The sequence below is a fragment of the Rhinopithecus bieti genome, unplaced genomic scaffold, assembly GCF_001698545.2.
Source record: "Rhinopithecus bieti isolate Rb0 unplaced genomic scaffold, ASM169854v2 scaffold_42039, whole genome shotgun sequence".
Taxonomy (NCBI): Eukaryota; Metazoa; Chordata; class Mammalia; order Primates; family Cercopithecidae; genus Rhinopithecus; species Rhinopithecus bieti.
The window spans coordinates 1,728,507-1,749,748 of NW_016818642.1; the positions used below are offsets into that span (position 1 = coordinate 1,728,507).

Genomic DNA, 21,242 nt, shown 5'->3' on the forward strand with positions numbered 1-21,242 from the left:
TTATTTAATAATATTTATTATTTCATATTATTTAATACCATAGAGCAGTTAAAATTATGATTTTGAATTGTATTTAAAGATGTTAGACATTGTTCATGGAATAATGTTAACTGAAAAAAGTTAAGATACAAAACTTCTTTTATTTTAGTAGAGACAGAGTCTTGCTATGTTGCCCAGGCTGGTCTCGAACTCCTGGTGCAAGTGATCCTCCCACCCTGGCCTCCCAAAATGTTGTTATTACAGGTGTAAGCCTCCATGCCTGGCCAATACTACTTTTAGTATAAATAGTTTATGATGTAGAAAAGAGATCGGAAAAATGCACCTGAATGTTAACTGTAGTTATGTTAAAGTTTGGAAATTGAGTGATTTTATTTCTCAATAGTTATCTGGGTTCTTTTGTTGCAAAGAACATATATAATATAATCATAAAAAAGGTAGTAAATATGTTCCTGACACATAAGAGATGGTTAATGAATGGTAGCTGGTTTCTTTAACGTTTGAAACACACAATAAAAAAAAAAATTAGTGTTAATAATCTCACCACCCAGAGAAAACCAGCTTACATTTCGGTTCATCTACTTGTTCTTACAAACTTATAAAAGCGAGATCATTTTGTATTTTATGTATTTATTTTTTGAGACAGGGTCTCACTCCCGTCACCCAGGCGGGAGTGCAATGGTGTGATCACGGCTTGTGTGATCACAGCTCATTGCAGCCTCAACCTATCCTCCAGCCTCATGTGTTTTTTTTTTTTGTTTGTGTTTTGAGACGGAGTCTTGCTCTGTCACCCAGGCTGGAGTGCAGTGGCTTGATCTTGGCTCACTGCAACCTCCACCTCCTGGTTTCAAGCGATTCTTCTGCCTCAGCCTCACAAGTAGCTGGGACTACAAGCACACGCCACCATGCCCAGCTAATTTTTGTATTTTTAGTAAAGACAGTTTCACCGTATTGGCCAGGCTGGTCTCGAACTCCTGACCTCGTGATCCACCCGCCTCTGCCTTCCAACGTGCTAGGATTACAGGTATGAGCCACTGCACCCAGCCTTATTTTTTTGTAGGGGGGAGGTTTCATATATTGCCCTGGCTGGTCTCGAACTCCTGGGCTCGAGTGATTGCCCACCTCAGTCTCCCTAAGTGCAAGGATTACAGGTGTGAGCCAGCGCGCATCCAGCCTCCATCTACTTTTCTTTCTTTCTTTTTTGAAAGCTTTGAAACCAACATCTTCTTATCTTTGACAGGGAGTGTGGTGGGGATGTTGCCTTTCCAAGCAGTACAATATCAGGACTTTGAAATAATTTCCTGAGACTTGTATTGGGGTGTTGGTGTGTGGGTGTGTGTATGTGTGTGAGAGAGAGAGAAAGAGAGTATGTGTGTGACAGAGAGTGTGTGTTTGTGTGTGTGTGTGAGAGAGAGACAGAGTGCGTGTGTGTGTGTGTGTGTGTACAACAGAATGGATTTTTGCTTGAACAGACTGGCTCAGCAACTGTAAATTAGTTTGCCAAATTCTAAGTGGGTGGTGAACTGGAATGAATGAGGCACACAATACATGGTGTAGGCAAATAGAAAGGGAAATCTGAACAGAAATGGGGTCATATAAAAGGCATAGACAACAGGCAGGCAGTTGTGATCTCGAATCAGACAAGAGCTACACACATGGCTTGACACCGTGAAGACAGATGTGGCACTACTCCAGCCAAGTGCTTAGATTGCTTGACTAATAAAAAACTTTCGTTTTACTCAGAATCATTATTTGCTGTGTAGAAACACGTACACACGCAGGTATACACACATATAAGTTAGTCCATCTGTTAAATAGGAAAGACTTAGTGTATCCATAAAGACAGGCACAGGATGTACAATACGAAGAGAGAGAACAATGTTCCAAAGAATTCATCACAGCACAAAAGAGAACAGGAAAAACAAGCAGTGTCTGCTAAAGGAAATGATAATTAGACAATATGAATATAATACTATGCACTCATTGAAAATGATGCTGTAAAAAATATTTGCTGATGCGGGAGATGTTCATGATATACTAATTTTGTTTTTTTTTTGAGATGAAGAGTCTTGCTCTGTCGCCCAGGCTGGAGTGCAGTGGTACGATCTCAGCTCACTGCAAGCTCCACGCCCCCAGGTTCAAGTGATTCTCCTGCCTCAGCCTCCCAAGTAGCTGGGACTACAGGCGTGTGCCACCACGCCTGGCTAATCTTTTGTATTTTTAGTAGAGATGGGGTTTCACTGTGTTAGCCAGGATGGTCTCAATCTCCTGACTTCGTGATCGGCCCGCCTCAGCCTTCCAAGTAAAATAGGTCAGACGTGGTGGATCTCGCCTGTAAGGATGAAGGAAGTCAATTGGCTAACTCACATATCCAAAGCCACATTCTTGGCTAATAATTGAAGGAGATAAAGTTAGAATCCATGTTTATGTTGCCTTCTAAACATTTCCATCCTGGAATTTCAATAGCCATAGAGTTAACTGCCATGGACTCTTAGTAACTGGATAATGAGAATTCTTAAGTAGACCTCTATTAATTTCTTAGCATGTAGAACTTCTCCTGGTTAACATAAAACAAATTTCCTAATAAATATATAAATAAAATATTTGAGTATTACATGTTAGATTCTTGGATGCTTTCCTATTGTAAACTGTGAATGAGGTCTTTTATCTAGGGGAAAGATAATAGCAAATGAAATTTCTGTTTATAATATTATAGGTAGCCTCAAGTGCAGTGGCTCTTGCCTGTAATCCCAGCACGTTGGCAGGCTGAGGCAGGTGGATTGCTTGAGCTCAGGAGTTTAAGACCAGCTTGGGCAACATGGTAAAACCCTGGCTCTACAAAGAATCAAAAATTAGCCAAGCGTGATGGCACGTGCTTGTTGTCCCAGCCACTTTGGAGACTTAGGCCAGAGGATCTCTTGAGCCTTGTACATTGAGGCTCAGGGAGTCGTGATCATGCTATTGCACTCCAGCCTGGGTGACAGAGTGAAACCCTGTCTCAAAAAAAAAAAAAAAGGAAAACCAGAGACAGAAAAATAAGTACTGCTTATCCCCAAACAAAGGGTAATATTGTTACTGTGATTTAATTCTAAGCTTCTTTACAAAGGCCAAAAAGAAGCTTACTGATGTGTTATGTAATTCTCTTTAAGATAGGCTAATTATTTTCAGGTACTGAATCCTAAAACGAAGGTATTTTGTGTGCTTCTCTAAACAGCAGAGTCAGAGTTTGGACAAGACCTTTTGTTTCCCTTGCAGGATCACCCAGTATACTCCATACCAGCCTGAGGTGTCTCAGGGGAGGCTGGAGAGTTTACTCAACTACCAGACCATGGTGTGTGACATCACAGGCCTGGACATGGCCAATGCATCCCTGCTGGATGAGGGGACTGCAGCCGCAGAGGCGCTGCAGCTGTGCCACAGGTGAGAGGCCTCCCAAAGTGCTGGGATTCCAGGTGTGGGCCACCTCATTCTGCCTTGTTTTCTTTTTATAGTATATTGTGATATTACTTTAGTCAGCTTTCTAGAGTATGACTTTTAAAGAAACTGAAAACTCAAGAGGTTCAAAAACCTAGAAGTTGGATATTTCCTCCCAGGGTCCTTCTTGGTGTCTCTGCCCGGATTTTGGTTGGGGTTGGGGAAGATTAGACGGGAGGGCTGAGGTTGGCAGGTGAGGGGTGAAGACATCTGCGTGTTTGGTGAGGGTACCATTTTTGGGAGGAAGGACAAGGAGCCGGTGCCAGGTCCCCCACTGGGAAGTGCTGGCATGGGGAAGCAGCCAAGCGCATGCCTGGGGGCTGCGAGGGTGGCTCCAGGGGCCAGCGGGGTTGTTTGGGGGACAGGGTGAGGTCTCTCAAGGCAAGGCAGTGAGGTTAGGGTGGCAATGTGACCTTAAACAGCTGACTCGGCGCCTTGCTTTGGGAGGACAGAGGGCGGGAGCAGGGGAGGGGGAAGCTCAATTAGAAGTGGACTTTGGATAGATGTGGTTGGGGGGTGGGGGTGAGGGTGCTGCTTTGAGGGCAAGTGTGGGTTAGTCGTGAGGATCCCCCCATAACACACACATCACTGAGCACTTGGGAGCCTCTCCGTTGTTCCAAACCTTAACAGCATAGCTGAGTGGAAAGGTGTGAGGGTGTCCATTTGGTGGGGTTGTAAGAACGACAAAGGTCCTGGCACTGTGGTCGAGGGTGGATTCTCAGGCCCATAGAGTAGGACTTCTATTATCTCCATGGCACTTGCATGGAAGTGCCATTAATTTATTTAATCTCTTGTCTATTACACATTTAGTTTATTTCCATCTTTTACTGTTATTAATAGTGCTTCATGTGCATCCTTATAATAAATCTTTGTCAAAACTTCTGATTATTTCCTGAAGAGCCATTTCTAGAAGTGGAGTTACTGAATTGATGGACAATTCACAGTGGTTCTCCAGCTCATCCCCTTCCCTCATTTGCCTTGCCAGTACTTAGGAGCGTACCTTCCTGGTGGAATTCTCATGTAGATGGTCATCTGGTTGGGAAAGGTGCACACATTCATGCTGTGTCTTAGGTTTCGTGCCCCTAGCTCTGAATGCCCATGTAAGCCTCTTTTTTGGCTTCTGCAGACTTGGAGTAGGGAGTGAGCTCCATACTTGTTCAGCAGGTTTAGGGGCCTCTGGTGCATTCCAGCCATTGGCCTTTCTGATTCCTGAGCAGCCGTTGGGGGTGGGTTCAGGTTCTCCCTTCTGTCAGGGACACACAGCAACAAAGGGGTGCCGTCACCTGCCTCTCTGGTTATTATTCTTAGCTTTTCACTAATTTTCATCTTCCCTCTTTTTTTAAAAAAAATTGCTTTTTATTTCCTTTATTTATTTATTTTAATTTTTTTTTCCCCCGAGACAGAGTCTTGCTCTGTTGCCCAGGCTGGAGGGCAGTGGTGCAATATCAGCTCACTGCAAACTCCACCTTCCGGGTTCACGCCATTCTGCTGCCTCAGCCTCAGACCCGAGTACTGGGACACATCCACACACAACTGGCTAAGTTTTATTATTATTATATTATATTATTATTTTATTATTTTTATGTAGAGATGGAGTTCCGTGTTAGCCAGGAGGGTCTTGATCTCTGACTCGTGATCCACCCACCTCTGCCATCCAAAGTGCTGTGTCAGGCGTGAGCCACCGCCGCTTCATTTATTTTTTGAGGCAGGATTTGATTTGTCCACCAGGCTGGGTGCCAATCTCACTCACTGCAGCTTTGACTTCGCTGCGTTCTAAATGATCCTCGCTTTGCCCTCATCCCCAAGTAGCTGGACTCGTAGGCCTGTGCCACCATGCTCAGCAATTTTTGTAATTTTTGTAGAGATGGGGTTTTGCCATGGTGCCAGGCTGGTCTTGAACTCCTGAGCCTGAGCAATCCACTCGCCTCAGCCCCAAGTAAAGATACAGGCATGAGCCCACCATGACTGCCAATTTTAGTTTATTTATTTATTTATTTATTTTTTTTGAGGCGGAGTCTCGCCTGTCGCTCCGGTTGCTGAGTGCAGTGGCTGGAAGCTCAGCTCACTGCAGCATCCGCCTCCGGGTTACGCCATTCTCCTCCTCTCACCTCCCGAGTAGCTGGACTACAGGCGCGCCCCTCGCCCGCTAGTTTTTTTGTATTTTTTAGTAGAGACGGGTTCTCACGTGTGACCAGATGGTCTCGATCTCCTGACCTCGTGATCCGCCGTCTCGGTCCAAAGTGCTGATTACAGCTTGAGCCACCCGCCGGCCACTTTATTTTTAATAAAAAATTGGCTGGCATGTGGTTGGACATCCTGTTAGTCCAACTATGTGGGGCAGTGTGTGAGGTAGAAAGGATCGGCTTGAGCCTGGGAGGTAGAGGTTGCAATGGGCGTGATTCACCACTAACTCCAGCCTGGGCGCACAGATGACGACCTGTTCCCGAAAAAATAATAACCAGGCGTGGGCCACACCTGTATCCAGTTGCCACTTTGGAGGTGCTGAGACGGGCGGATCACAAGGCAGGAGATCTGAACCTTCCTGAACCTAACACGGTGAACCGTCCGCTACTAAAATACAAAAAAATTAAGCGGGTGTGGGGTGGGTGCCTGTGGTCCACTACTGGAGGCTGAGGCCAGGAGAGCGTTACCCGGAGGCGGAGCATGCAGTGACCTGAGTCGCCCGCCACTGCACTCCAGCCCGGCGACAGAGGGCCCAAAAAAAAAAAAAAAAAACATAAAAAAACGAAAGAAGAAGAAGAAGCAGAGGGGTGTGAGCCACGGCACCTGTCCAGTTTACACTAGTATCTAATCACTGTCCTTTGCTTTATTTTCTTTTTCCTCATGGCATATTTTTAAAATTTTGAACCATTATTAAATAATTGTTATTGAATAAACATAGAAATTGAACCATCTTAAGACTGACTTTCTAAATGGGGTTAGAATGGGAATTGGATCTATGAGCAATGCTAATCAGTAAATGCCATTAGTTATTGATGGCTCAGTGTTGTTGTTGTTGTTGTTGTTTTGAGACAGAGTTTCGCTCTTCTTATGCAGGATGGAGCGCAGCAGTGGTGCGATCTTGGCTCACTGCAACCTCCGCCTCCCTGGTTCAAACAATTCTCCGGCCTCAGCCTCCCAAGTAGCTGGGATTACAGGCATGCACCACCACATCCAGCTAATTTTGTATTTTTAGTAGAGACAGGGTTTTATCATGTTGGCCAGGCTGGTCTCGAACACCTGACCTCAGGTTATCCGCCCACCTTGGGTTCCCAAAGTGCTGGGACTACAGGTGTAAGCCACCGCACCTGGCCTACTCAGTATTTTTTATACTGTGCTTAGACTTACCCTCGGTACCATGTTTGCTTTGCATTCTTAGAAGATGGTCTGATTTATTTAATGTTCATGTTGGAATGTGCTTTTTCTTTTCAACAGACACAACAAGAGGAGGAAGTTCTTTGTTGACCCCCGTTGCCACCCACAGACAATAGCTGTTGTCCAGACTCGAGCCAAGTAATTAATTTTATTCGTGTTTTAAACTCAGGATAATGTCATGTTCATCTCTGCTGTTTCTTTCTCTTTCTTACTTCCAAACTGATTGGAGGTGAATCTGAAACAGGCTTTTTTGCTGTTTAAATTGGGGTTGCTGAGTTTTGCCTTCCCTCTCACTTTCTTCCGGGGATCTCTCTGGTAAGTAAGCTGTGTCAGAATTGAGTGGGGAAATACACAGTTGCCATTGCTTTATAGTAAGTTGTTGTGTTTTGTTTCCTTTTTGTGAAAACAAAATAAAAATATTGTTTTGATCAGGTTTTGGAAAGTTTGAAAAAAAATGGGACTCACATACAACTGTTAGGATTTTGTGTGTATTCCTTGCAAACGTAGTTTACAGAGGATGCACAGAGTCTCTAGGTGAGATGCGATGTAGTTTAAAGTGTGGTGCTTTTCGTTCGTGCTGTAATCAGGTAAAACAAACCTCGCAACGACCACTATTTGTAGATATTTGCTTGCTCCTTTGTAAAAGTTGAGCATTCTTTCCCCTACCCACACCACCATCCCTTCAGAGGAGGGTTTCTGACATATAATTGGCATTAGTTTCAGCAATCTAAGGAAGTTCTTCCTCCTTGTCTTTTTTTTTTTTTTTTTTTTTTTTTTTTTTGAGACAGAGTCTCGCCATGTCGCCCAGGCTGGAGTGCAGTGGCACGACCTCTGCTCACTGCAACCTCCACCTCCCGGGTTCATGCCATTCTCCTGCCACAGCTTCCTGAATAGCTGGGACTACAGGCGCCTGCCACCACACCTGGCTAATTTTTTTGTATTTTTAGTAGAGACGGGGTTTCACTGTGTTAGCCGGGATGGTCTCGATCTCCTGACCTCATGATCCACTCACCTCAGCCTCTCAAAGTGCTGGGATTACAGGCGTAAGCCACCGCACCCGCTCGGCTCCCTCCTTGTCTTACTGATGGTTTTCTATTCACTTGAGAGTGATCCCAGGTGAAAGAGGCGATGGCTCTGTTGTTACAAATATTGGCTCATTAGCCCTAGGAAGCAATGCTCCTGGGTCTCTCTCAGGAGCAGATTGTGACAGGAAAAGGCAAAGGGGAGTCATAGGATAGAAGAGAGGAACAGAAGCAGAGCTGTCGGATGCTCTTGAGTTGCTGTGACGCGGTTACCACTGCAGGGCCTGGTGTGGGATGGGATGGGGCAGGGGTGGGAGGCCACTGTGGGAGGGCACAGAAAATGAATGCTGTCTTACTGAAAAAGAAGCGTTAGTTAATTAATTTTCCCTTGTAAACCAAAAGCACGATTCTTTGTTGTCTGTCTTTCCAGATACACTGGAGTCCTCACTGAGCTGAAGTTACCCTGTGAAATGGACTTCAGTGGAAAAGACGTCAGCGGAGTGTTGTTCCAGTACCCAGACACGGAGGGGAAGGTGGAAGACTTTACGGAACTCGTGGAGAGAGCTCATCAGAGTGGGGTAGGCATACCTTTCTTGTGGGGGTCCATGGAGGTGTATCCCAACTTGTATCTGTCTGTCTACCTGTCTCTCTCTCTGTCTTTTCATGTGCCTTAATTTCTTTACCATTATCACATGCGATGGTAAAACTCTCCTTCCTGCCTCCTTGCTGCAACTTTGTTCTGTTCACTGATTCCTGGCACATCATGGGCACTCAGTACATATTTACTGAATGAATGAATGAATGAGCAAATGGTGTTCACAGGATGTGAACATACTCTGCCAGTCTTCCTGTAGTTAAGATAATTTGCTACTTTCCCACTACTCTCAGGGAAAGGTAGTGATCTTATTCCTTTTCTCTTTTCTCTCATTTCCTTTCTAGAGCCTGGCCTGCTGTGCTACTGACCTTTTAGCTCTGTGCATCTTGAGGCCACCTGGAGAATTTGGGGTAGACATCGCCCTGGGCAGCTCACAGAGATTTGGAGTGCCACTGGGCTATGGGGGACCCCACGCAGCCTTTTTTGCTGTCCGAGAAAGCTTGGTGAGAATGATGCCTGGAAGAATGGTGGGGGTGACAAGGTAAAGGGGCTCATGGTTCTCTCCTTTTATTGTGATTATGATTTGCTTGATTCCTTCTGACCACAGATGTTGGTTTCTATCTGAATTCAACTGGGCCATGTTGAGTCAGTCAAGGAAACGTAGATTCAGAAGAACAATTCCATTTGGGGTATGAGCTAGTACTTCTCAAATACCGTAAATTTGTAAAGTTTTGAAAAAATTTGTGTATAATTTATAATGTATCGAAGTCATATAACGCATTTGCTTAGGTTGATGGAAGCCTTGAAAGACTAAATATTTTAGGCATGTTTTGTGTTTAGACAGTTTTGTTCTCAAAAGCATTATGCCACACGGCTCTGTAAAGACAAATGCGCTGAAAGACTACAAAGCACACACTGAGTTTGCTCCGCGTTCCTTCCTAGAGGCTTCTGCCACGTGGCCGTTTGAGTAATTTCCAGATTTCCAAACGTGCTTTCTTGATTGCTTCTCGCTGGTGAAACTTCTCAGATTAAAAACGTAGATGTTCAGAAGTAGTCTTTGTTCCTTAAAAAAAAAAAAGAAAAAAAAGGGCTGGGTTCAGTGGCTCACACCTGTAATCCCAGCATTCTGGGAGGCCGAGTTGGGCAGATCACAAGGTCAGGAGTTTGAGACCAGCCTGGCCAATATGGTGAAACCCTGTCTCTACTAAAAACACAAAAATTAGCTGGGCGTGGTGGCAGGCGCCACTACTGGGAGTAGTGCCAGCTACTCGGGAGACTGAGCCAGGAGAATCACTTGAACCCTGGAGGTGGAGGTTGTAGTGACCCGAGATCGCGCCGCTGCACTTCAGCTTGGGCGACAGAGCGAAACTCCACCTCAAAAAAAAAAAGGAAGAAAAAAAAGGAGCGGGGGACCTAGATGCATTCCAGGATTATTACTGGGGAAATTTAGAGAAAAAATTATCTTTTTGATCTTTCATAAAAGCTGAAGTTTAACGTGAGTAGCCTGAATTAGTGAATGATGTGATGATAATGTGAAGTGTGTGTTTTTTAAAATTTTATTTATTTACTTATTTATTTTGAGACCAAGTCTCACTCTGTCACCCAGGCTGGAGTGCAGTGGTGTAAACATGGCCACTGTGTCCAACTAATTTTTAAAATTTTTTGTAAAAACAGAGTTTCACCATATTGCTCAGGGTGGTCTTAGGGCCCAAGTGATCTTCCCACCTCAGCCTCCCAAAATGCTGGGATTACAGGTGTGAGCCACCATGCCTGGCCCCTGTATACTTTAAATCATCTTATAACACTAATGTTATGCTCTAGTTGTTACACTGTATTGTTTTTAAAAATTTGTGTTTTTTTTTTTTTTTTTTTGAGACGGAATCTCACTGTCACCCAGGTTGGAGTGCAGTGATACGATCTTGGCTCACTGCAACCTCCGCCTCCCAGGTTCAAGTGATTCCTGAGCCTCAGCCTCCTGAGTAACTGGGATTACAGGTGCCTGTCACCATGTCTGGCTAATTTTTGTATTTTTAGTAGAGATGGGGTTTCACCATGTTGACCAGGCTGGTCTCGAACTCTGGACCTCAGGTAATCCGCCCACCTTGGCCCTGCAAAGTGCTGGGATTATAGGCATGAGCCACCATGCCCGGCTCATAAAATTTGTGTGAGTTTTAATTGTATTATTTTTTATTTTTTCAAATGTTTTCAGTCCGTGATTGGTTGAATCTGTGGTGCAGAATCCACAGAGAGCCAACTCCTTTCAATTTCGTCAGCTATTTCCACTTTTCTTGTGTCTCCTGAGAAGTTCAGAGTGAAACTTAATCCTCCCAGTCACCATTATTATATTTATCTGGGAAATTCCTGCAAAATTTTCTTTCAAAATTCCTAGACTTATTGTATATATCTTGGTGTCTCAGAGTACAATCTAAAAATCAGTAATTCTGCTGGGCACAGTGGCTCATGCCTGTAATCTCAGTGCTTTGGGAGGCTGAGGAGGGTGGATCACCTGAGGCCAGGAGTTTGAGACAAGCCTGGCCAACATGGTGAAACCCTGTCTTCTTTTTTTTTTTTTTTTTTTTCTTTGAGACGGAGTCTCGCATCTGTCGCCCAGGCTGGAGTTGGCAAGTGGGCCGGACTCAGCTTCCTTGCAAGCTCCGCCTTCCTGGGGTTTTAACGCCCATTCTCCTGCCTCAGCCTCCCAGATGTAGCTTGGACCTACAGGCCACAGCCGACCGATCGCCCGGGGCTAGCTCTTTTGTAATTTTTAGTAGAGATGGGGTCACCGGACCGTGTTAACCAGGATGGTCTCGATCTCCTGACCTCTTGTCGTGATCCGCCCCGTCTCGGCCTCCCCAACAGTGGCTGGGAAATTACAGCGCTTGAGCCACCGGGCCCGGCGCGGTGAAACCCTGTCTCTTACTAAAATACAAAATTAGCCGGGCGTGGTGTCGGGAGGCTGAGGTAGGAGAATTGCTTGAAACCAGAAGATGGAGGTTGCAGTGAGCCAAGATCACGCCATTGCACTCCAGCCTGGGCAAAAGAGCTAAACTGTCTCAAAAAAAAAAAAAAAAAAATCAGTAATCCTGTTTAGATGAGGAACATTTAGAAATTGTTTCTTTATGAACTTGCACCCAAGTACGTTTGCTGAATTAACTTCAAGCTGGGAAGGAAAGAAGTAATTCTATTTATAGCAGCCCCTAGTGCTGTGATTATCTGTGCTAACTGGATGCCTTATTCTTGGTGTAGAGACACTACTGGGAAAGAAGTGTATCGTCTTGCTCTTCAAACCAGGGAGCAACACATCCGGAGAGACAAAGCTACCAGCAACATCTGTACAGCTCAGGTAAATCACATGTCTGACCTGACTACTGAATGCCTTATGATATACAGAAATGAGCTACTCATTCATTCATTCATTTATTCACCACCTCCTGAGCAGTGAGCACACTAGAAATGGCAAGATCTTATTGGTGTAGAAGGCTCGTTGTCTTGTGAGAACCAAAATACTGGTTGATTGGGTGCGGTGGCTCATGCCTATAATCCCAGTACTTTGTGAGGCCAAGGCAGGCAGTTTGCTGGAGCCCAGGAGTTGGAAACCCGCCTGGGCGACATGGCAAAACCCCGTCTCTATGAAAAATAAAATAAAATAAATTAGCTGGCAGTGGTAGTATGTTCCTGTAGTTCCAGGTGCTAAGGAGGCTCAGGTAGGAGGATCACCAGAACCTGGGAGGTTGAGGCTGCAGTGAGCCATGATCATGCCACTGCACTCCAGCCTGAGTGACAGAGGTAGACTATGTCCCCAACTCCTGCCCCCACAAAAAAAGTTGAAAAAAATACACTGTGTTTTACTGGTGTTCTTTCTGTGCACACCCTTTGCCTATGCATTCTCTTCACCATAGATGTTTTAATATTAAAAAAATAAAGGGCATTATTGGTTTCATTTTACCCATAATCACATCTTCATATCCTGAGTAGGCTAAGCTTAAGAAAGGACAAAAGAGGCTACTCTTCACTTTTACATACACACTTAAAATATATGTAAATAGAAAGATGGATATCAGGGTCTCTAGTGTTCTTGGCATCTGGCCAGGTTTGTTGTGGGTGACAATTGAGACACCCTGTCTTACGGCTGAGAAGGAGCCTCTCCAGGAATGGGTTGAGGAAGGCAAAGTGAGGGCATTTGAGATGACTGCTTGAGGGGATGGTGGTAGTCACGAGGCACTCTTACTTGGAGATTATGACTGGCATTCTTTTTTTTTTTTTGAGACAGAGTCTCACTCGGTCGCCCGGGCTGGAGTGCAGTGGTACAATCTCAGCTCACTGCAACCTCTGCTACCCGTGTTCAAGCAATTCTCCTGCCTCAGCCTCCAGAGTAACTGGGATTACAGGCACCTGCCACCACGCCACGCTAGTTTTTGTATATTTAGTAGAGACAGGGTTTCACTGTCTTGGCCAGGTTGGTCTTGAACCCCTGACCTCGTGATCCACCCACCTCAGTCTTCCAAAGTACTGGGATTACAGATGTGAGCCACTGCACCCGGCCATGTCTGGCATTCTTTAAAAGGATGGGATAAGGCAGGAAGAGCTTCCTGGGTTCTGACCAGGGTTCTGGGTTCTGCTCCTTGAAGTTGCTCCAGGGCTTAGGTCGACGTGTTTGTGAAACCCAGCCAACCCCTAGGGTCAGTTGGAGGCCCACTCCTGGGCATAGGGTCCATTCTAAGTACATCTCTCTCTTTTTTTTTTTTTGCTTTGAGACAGAGTCTTGTTTCTCTGTCATCCAGGCTGGAGTGGGGTGGCGCAATCTTGGCTCACTGCAACCTCTGCCTCCTGGGTTCAAGTGATTCTTGTGCCTCAGCCTCCTAAATAGCTGGAATTACAGGCATACGCCATCACACTCAGATAATTTTTGTATTTTTAGTAGAGGTGGGTTTCATCATGTTGGCCCGGCTGGTCTCAAACTCCTGACCTCAGGTGATGGTCCTGCCTGGGCCCCCCAAAGTGCTGGGATTATAGGTGTGAGCCATAGCACCTGGCCTCTTTTTTTTTTTTTCTTGAAACAGATTCTTGCTCTGTTGCCCATTCTGAAGTGCAGTGGCATGGTCATAGCTCACTGCAGCCTCAACCCTCAACCTCCAGGGCTCAAATTATTCTCCAACCTCAGCCTCCTAAGTAGCTGGGACTATGGGTACATTCCACCACACCCAGCTGATTTTCAAAAAAAAGGTTTGTAGAGACGAGGTCTCGCTTTGTTGCTCAGGTTGGTCTCAAACTCCTGAGCTCAAGTGATCCTATCTTGGCCTCCCATAGTGATAGGATTATAGGCATGAGCCACCGTGCCTGGCCATTGTAATTGCATCTCTTCTATGAAGTGTCAGAGAGAGATACCACAGATACTTCAATGGGAGGTATAGTGCTCTTTCGTCTCAGGGCTTTGGCATCTAGAACCACTTCTGAAAAGCTTCTCCAGGAAAGCAGTGGTCAATAAGATCTTCTTATAGTTGGTTCTGCAGCCACGGGTCTTTGGAGCCATTTCCTCAGTTGGTCCTTTTGTATTATGTTTTGCCTCAGGAAAGTGCCACCTCTTTTCAAATAAGAGCTCTTCCAGTATCATAGGAAGGAAAGCTGGTTGGCATAAGCTTTTCCTCTGTTAAACAGCAAGCTGATCTTTATTTATTTGTGTTTTTGTTTTTTGGTTTGTTTGTTTGTTTTTTGAGATAGACTCTTGCTCTGTCACCCAGGCTGGAATGCAGTGGCGCGATCTCAGCTCACTGAAACCTCCGCCTCCCGGGTTCAAGCGATTCTTCTGCCTCAGTCTCCTGAGTAGCTGGGATTACAGGCACCCACCACCATGCCTGGCTAATATTTTTTGTATTTTTAGTAGAGATGGGGTTTCACCATGCTGGCCAGGCTGGTCTCGAACTCCTGGCCTCAGGTGATCCACCCACCTTAGCCTCCCAAAGTGCTGGGATTACAGGGATGAGCCATTGTGCCCAGCCTTATGTTCCTGTAGCTTAATTTCTTCCAGTTCATGTATAGCTGATAATTTATTATTTAACTTGGGTTGAAAGGTCTGTATCTTTTCCAGCAATTGTTAAAATGTTTGCCCTGGAGATGGCCATACTCCAGCTTGTGTGATTTTCATCCTCTTATTTTGATGATCTTCTAACTCTTCATTGTCTAATTCACTGCATATGTGTCTTTTCATAATTGATTGCATAAAAGAATTACTCATAACTGCAGTTTCACTCTTTGTAAGCATGCAAGTCTCCCTGTTTTGTCAGGAGATGACAGGTGTCTTTTGAGTTGCTCCTTTTGTGCTGTAGGTCTTTGACCCACGTCTTCTGTTGTAGCAGCTGTTCCACATTCTTCTCACTCTTGTTCTTCTGTCTTGGCACTGGGGGGGTCCACTCTTAGTTTTGCATCATTGATGGGGTATAACTCTTTTTTACTCTGAAAGTGTGTTAATGAATTCTTTTTTAAATAAAATTTTCTCTAGGGAGTCTCTCTGAGCCTATTCTGGCTCAACAGGCCTCATTCTAAAACAAAACCAAAAAAACAGGGTGTGATGGCTCACGCCTGTAATCTCAACACTTTGGGAGGCCAAGGCAGGAGGACTGCTTGAGTCCAGCAGTTCATATCTATCCCAGGCAACATAGTGAGACTGCTGTCTTTACAAAAAAGTACAAAAATTAGCCAGGCATTGTGGTGCACACCTGTATCCCAGCTACTCAGGAGGCTGAGGTGAGAGGATTGCTTGACCCTGGAAGGTCCAGGCTGCAGTGAGCTGTGATCATGGCTCTGCACTCCAGCCTGGATGACAGAACCAGACCCCACCTCTACAAAACAAAAAGGAAAAGAAACAATTTTTCTATAAATTTGTGGTGTTACTACAGATGTCTGAATTTTCATTATGTTCTGTTCTTTATATTCTCTTATTTCTTTGCCTCTACCACAATGAGCAGCTCTTTCATTAGCTGTTCTTATTTTAACATAAAATCTTTCTAAAATAGAGATGGGAGTCTTACTTTGTTGCCCAGGCTAGTCTTGATCTCCAGGCCTCAAGCGCTCCTCCTGCCTCGGTCTCCCAAAGTGTTGGGATCACTGGTGTGAGCCACTGCGTCCGGCCTTGTTGGCTTTTCTAAAGTCAGGTGTAGTAAGGAATAATTTACGTTTTATTAGTTTTTTTATTGAGATGTAACTCACCATAAGTTTCACCCATTGCAAGTATACAGCTCAATGGCTTTTATTATATTTACAAGGTTGTGCAACTATCACCAGTATTTAATGTCAGAATATTTTTATTACCCCCAAAATAAATTCTAGTCCTATGAAGTAATCACTCCTCATCCCTCTCCTCTTCCTATAGCCCCTGGCAACTGCTATTCTACTTTCTGTCTCCCTGGATTTGCCTATTCTGAATATTCACATAAATGGGATCATACAACGTGTGGCCTTTTGTGCCTGGCTTCTTTGGTATCAGGTTTTCAAGGTTCATCCATATTGTAGCATGAATGTGTACTTAATTCTTTTCTATGGCTGGGTAACATCCCATTGTTTGGACATGCCACATTTTGTTTATCCATTCATCAATTGGTAAACATTTGGAGTGTTTTAAATAAGCTTGCTGTGAACATTTCTGTGTAAATTTTTGTGTGGATGTAATGTTTTAGTTCTCTTGGGTATATTCCTAGCCGTGAAATTGCTGGGTCATACAACTCTACATTTAACATTTTGAGGAACTTCCAGACATTTTCCAAAGTGGCTGCATTATTTTACTTTCCTACCAGCAGCATATGAATATTCTAATTTGTCCGTATTTTCACCAGTGCTTATTACTGCCTATCCTTTGGTTATAGCCATCCTATTGGATGTGAAGTGATAGTCTCATTGTGGTTTTGTTTTGTATTTCTCTAATAACTAATGATTTTGAGCATTCATTAGCTTTTGATGCTTTTAAGTACCTTAACTGTATTATTGTTATTTTATTTATTTATTTTAGAGATGGGGTCTTGCTATGTTCTTCTTGCTCATCTTGAACTCCTGAGCTAAAGTAATCCTCCCACCTTAGCCTCCTAAAGTCTTGGAATTACAGGCGTAAGCCACCGATTCAAGCCCATTGTATTTTTAAGTTTGTCCAATGTGTGGAAGAAATTGTCATTTTCTTGGTCTCTATTTTAATTTCTTGGTTCTTCTTTTGATATTCTAATGCCCTTTGAAGTTTTTAAAAAGTGGTTTTATACTTCTCATCAATGTGTTGTTCAGCCGTGTGATATAGCCTTCTGATTATGGAAGGAATGATCTCTAGATTAAAAAGAGACATGAACCAACCTCTACAATATGGTGGTGGAGGCTTCCAGGGCATTCTGTGAATGTCAGGCCTGGGTTTCTGTTCCCCAGCAACACAGCCATGAGCATTTGGGCACAGTGTGTCACAGAATCTTTACCTCAGCCTTTCCTTCTCCACAGTTGTAAAGTGCTGTGGATTTTCTGTATTTATTTCTGATTTTTTTTGTTTGTTTGTTTGTTTTAGACGAGTCTTGCTCTGTCCCCCAGGCTGGATTGCAGTGGTGTGATCTCGGCTCACTGCAAGCTCTGCTTCCCAGGTTCAAGCAATTCTCTGCTTCAGCCTCCTGAGTGGCTGGGACTACAGGCACCCGCCACCATGCCCAGCTAATTTTTTTGTATTTTTAGTAGAGATGGGGTTTCAGCATCTTGGCCAGGCTGGTCTTGAACTCCTGACCTCGTGATCCACCTGCCTCGGCCTCCCAAAGTGCTGGGAATACAAGCGTGAGCCACCGCACCCAGCCTATTTCTGATTGTTGTAAGCAGTTCACAAGAGTGTTTACACTTTGTCTAGGACTTTTAGTACAAGAAGTACAAGAACATCTATTTCTGTGTTTTCAGATGTTTCTATCTCCTCATTTACTTCATTGTCTACTGACTTCACCTTTGGAAACTGTTTCTTATTTTGCATTGGCTCCATAGAGATTTCCTCTAGCAGTCTAGCAGAAAAAAAGATGTACCTAACAAAATGGACTCAGTATTGAACATCAACTGTATTGTGCAGAAACAGGGTTTTGCGTTGTCAACCAGGCTGGAGTCCAGTGGCGCAATCATAGGTCACTGTAACCCCAAAATCCTGGGTTCAAGTGATCCATCTCGGCTTCTGGAGTCACTGGGTCTACAATTGCACACCACACTGCTCCCAGCTGAAGTGCACATTTCCATTTTTGCCAGTCCTTTGCCAAAAATTCTCCATTCTACTGTTGGTTGGCAGAAGTTCAGCCTCTGGTGTTTTATTTAAGGTCTTAGGAGAATTTTATTCCCGAAGTTCTTCAATGTTTGAAAATTGCTTGTTCCTTTTTATTCTTGAAGAATTGCCTGATTGAGTGTAAAATTCTCAGATCTCACTTTTTCTCCCTGAGATCTTTATTGCTTCACTGTCTTCCAACATTAAATATTGCTTCTCAATATCTGATGGTAGTGTGGTCTTTGCCCTTAAGGGTGACATGATTTCTTTGCATAGAAGAAGCCCTTTGTAATGGTCAAATGTGAAGGTTTAGTATAGTAATAACTCCAGGGTGTCTTGGATGCTAGTTCCCTTCAGGTAGTCAGGCAGATTATACATTAATTGTCCACAACTATCAAAGAATGTAGGAAATCTGATCATTTTGTTTTGTCCCTGTCTTCAGTTTTGGCATCCCAAGTCAGGTAATTACTCCCTCCCACTAATTGTCCTCCATCACGTGATTCTTTAAATGATTCTTTAAATGTTCTTATCTTTTAGGCCCTCTTGGCGAATATGGCTGCCATGTTTGCAATCTACCATGGTTCCCATGGGCTGGAGCATATTGCTAGGAGGGTACATAATGCCACTTTGATTTTGTCGGAAGGTGAGTTGGTAATCTGTCTATAACATTTGGGCATAATAAAATTGATAAAGTTGAGTAAGTAAAATTGGAAATATTGCATCTCCAATACTGTATGCAAAATTAAGTCAAATGAGAAACCAGGAAAAATACTTTCAACACCTATGATTGAGTATTTTGTTGTTGTTTTCTTTCTTTCTTTCTTTCTTTCTTTCTTTCTTTCTTTCTTTCTTTCTTTCTTTCTTTCTTTCTTTCTTGCTTTTCTTGCTTTTCTTTCCTTTTCTTGCTTTCTTTTTTACTTGCTTGCTTGCTTTCTTGTTTTCTTTCTTTCTTTCTTTTTCTTGGTTTTCTTTCCTTTTTCTTGCTTTCTTTCTTTTTTACTTGCTTGCTTGCTTTCTTGTTTTCTTTCTTGCTTGCTTGTTTGCTTGCTTGCTTGCTTGATGGAGTCTTGCTCTGTCTGTCTTCCAGGCTGGAGTGCAGTGTCACGATCTCGGCTCACTGTAACCTCCGCCTCCCGGATTCAAGTGATTGTCCTGCCTCAGCCTCTCAGGTAACTGGGATTAAGGTACATGCCACCAAGTCTGGCTAATTTTTGTATTTTTGGTAGAGACAGGGCTTTGCCATGTTTTCCAGGCTGGTCTCGAACTCCTGACCTCAAGTGATCCATCCACCTCAGCCTCTCAAAGTGCTGGGATTACAGGTGTGAGCCACCATGCCTGGCCTAGACTGTTAACATTTTTTTCTCTTTTATTCCTGGCAAGCTGTGATATTTTTAATATATAGGACTCTTACTCTCCCACCAGCCCCAAACATATAAGAAGGATTGAACACCTTAATAGAAAAATAGGCAAAAGACATTAAATGTAATTTTAAAAGAAATAAGTATACAAATAAATGGCCAATAGACATAGAATTTTAGCCTCACTATTAATGAAAGAGATATAAAATAAAGCAATAAACTAGTATTTATCCTGTTACATTGACAATCAGAAGAACGCTGCTGTGTAGTGAGTTGGACATGGTTACTCGTGTCTGTAATTTCAGCTAGTCTGGAGGCTGAGCCAGGAGAATTGCTTGAGGCCAGGAGTTCAAGACCAGCGTGGGCAAGAGTGAGACCGCATCTCTACAAAAAACAAAAATAGGCCAGGCACAGTGGCTCACATCTGTAATCCTAGCACTCTGGGAGGCTGACGCAGGTGGATCACTTGAGGTCAGGAGTTCAAAAGCAGCCTGGCCAACATAGTGAAACCCTGTCTCTACTGAAAATACAAAAATCAGCTCGGTGTGGTGGCACACACCTGTAGTCCCAGCTACTCGGGAGGCTGAGGCAGGAGAATCGCTTGAACCTGGAAGCGGAGGTTGCAGTGAGCTGAGATCACTCCACTGTACTCCATCCTGGTGGACAGATTGAGACTCCATCTCTCAAAAAACAAAAAAAAAGTGATTCAATCGTGGTGCATCTATATGTTTGACTATTATACAGCCATTAAAAATGATTTAAGATAGTAATCTATAGGAAAGCATAGATGAGACCAGGTGTGGTTGTTCACACCTATAATCCCATCATTTCCAGAGGCTGAGGTGGGAGAATTGCTTCTGTCCCAGAGTTCAAGGCCAGCCTGGGCAACATGGCAAGATCACTGTCTTCAAAAATTAAAAAAAATTATTAAACGGGTGTGGTGGCATGAGCCCTTAATCCCAGTTACTTGGGAGGCTGAGGCAAGGGGATTGCATGAGCTTGAGCCCAGGAGTTTGAGGATGCAATCAGCTATGATTGTACCACTGCATTTCACCCGGGACAACAGAGTGAGACCCTATCTCTAAAAAAAAAAAAAAAAAAAAAAGGCCGGGCGCGGTGGCTCATGCCTGTAATCCTGGCACTTTGGGAGGCTGAGGCAGGCAGATCATGAGGTCAGGAGATCGAGACCATCCTGGCCAACACGGAGAAACCCCGTCTCTACTAAAAAAATTAGCTGGGCATAGTGACGGGCGCCTGTAGTCCCAGCTACTCGGGAGGCTGAGGCAGGAGAATGGCATGAACCCAGGCGGCGGGGCTTGCAGTGAGCTGAGATCATGCCACTGCACTCCAGCCTGGGCGAAAGAGCGAGACAAAAAAAAGGAAAAAAAAAAGGAAAAAAGGAAGGAAAAAGGATATATATATCTTGATATTACCTGCTCCCCCATTTCTTGAGAAATAATACACCAAAATGTAAGCAGTAATGCAATGGTAATGGTGATTTTCCTTACTCTTTAATGTGTATTCGTATTTTCTACAGCGTAATAATAAACATGTTAGTTTGTTTTTGTTTTTTTTTTTTTTTTTTTGGAGACCGGAGTCCTTGCTCTGTCGCCAGGCTTGGGAGTGCAGTGGCAGATCTCAGCTCACTGCAAGCTCCGCTCCACGGGTTCACGCCATTCTCAGTCCTGCATCAGCCTCCGAGTAGCTTTAGGACTACAGGCCCCCGCCACCATCCCATTGGGGGCAGACTGTTTCGCCCGGCTAGGTTTTTTTTTTTGGTATTTTAGTAGAGAGGGGGTTTCACCATGTTACCAGGTTTGGTTCAGATCTCCTGCCTCGTGACCCGCCCGTCTCGCTCCAAAGTGCTAGGATTACAGGCTTGAGCACCGGGCCCGGCCACATGTTTAGTTTTTTACAGACAGCTTGCGCGCGATATTAAAAGACTGCGCAACCCCGAGACAAGCACGTATGTCTAGTAGAGAGTATACATACTATGAATAATTTGTGACACGTGTAATCTGTGAGTTGGTCAATGCTTCAGGACCGGCTCTCACTATCATGAGATTTGGGTTCTCAAATGCATGATCTTGCGTAGGTCTCAAGCGAGCGAGTTCTCCAGAAGGGGCATATCCTTCCTAGCCACATGGTCTTTTGGATATACCTTGAAGCAA

At 44.1% G+C, this 21,242-nt stretch overlaps 1 protein-coding gene across 1 annotated transcript in view; it reads left to right on the forward strand.

Moving 5' to 3' along the window:
* Window positions 1–21,242, forward strand: part of GLDC (glycine decarboxylase) — a 67,570-nt gene that overhangs the window by 39,008 nt on the left and 7,320 nt on the right. The window contains 7 exon segments of the mRNA XM_017857352.1: window positions 3,253–3,417; window positions 6,907–6,984; window positions 8,299–8,446; window positions 8,808–9,004; window positions 11,710–11,806; window positions 18,251–18,356; window positions 18,801–18,829. Coding sequence (XP_017712841.1) covers window positions 3,253–3,417; window positions 6,907–6,984; window positions 8,299–8,446; window positions 8,808–9,004; window positions 11,710–11,806; window positions 18,251–18,356; window positions 18,801–18,829 — 820 coding nt within the window.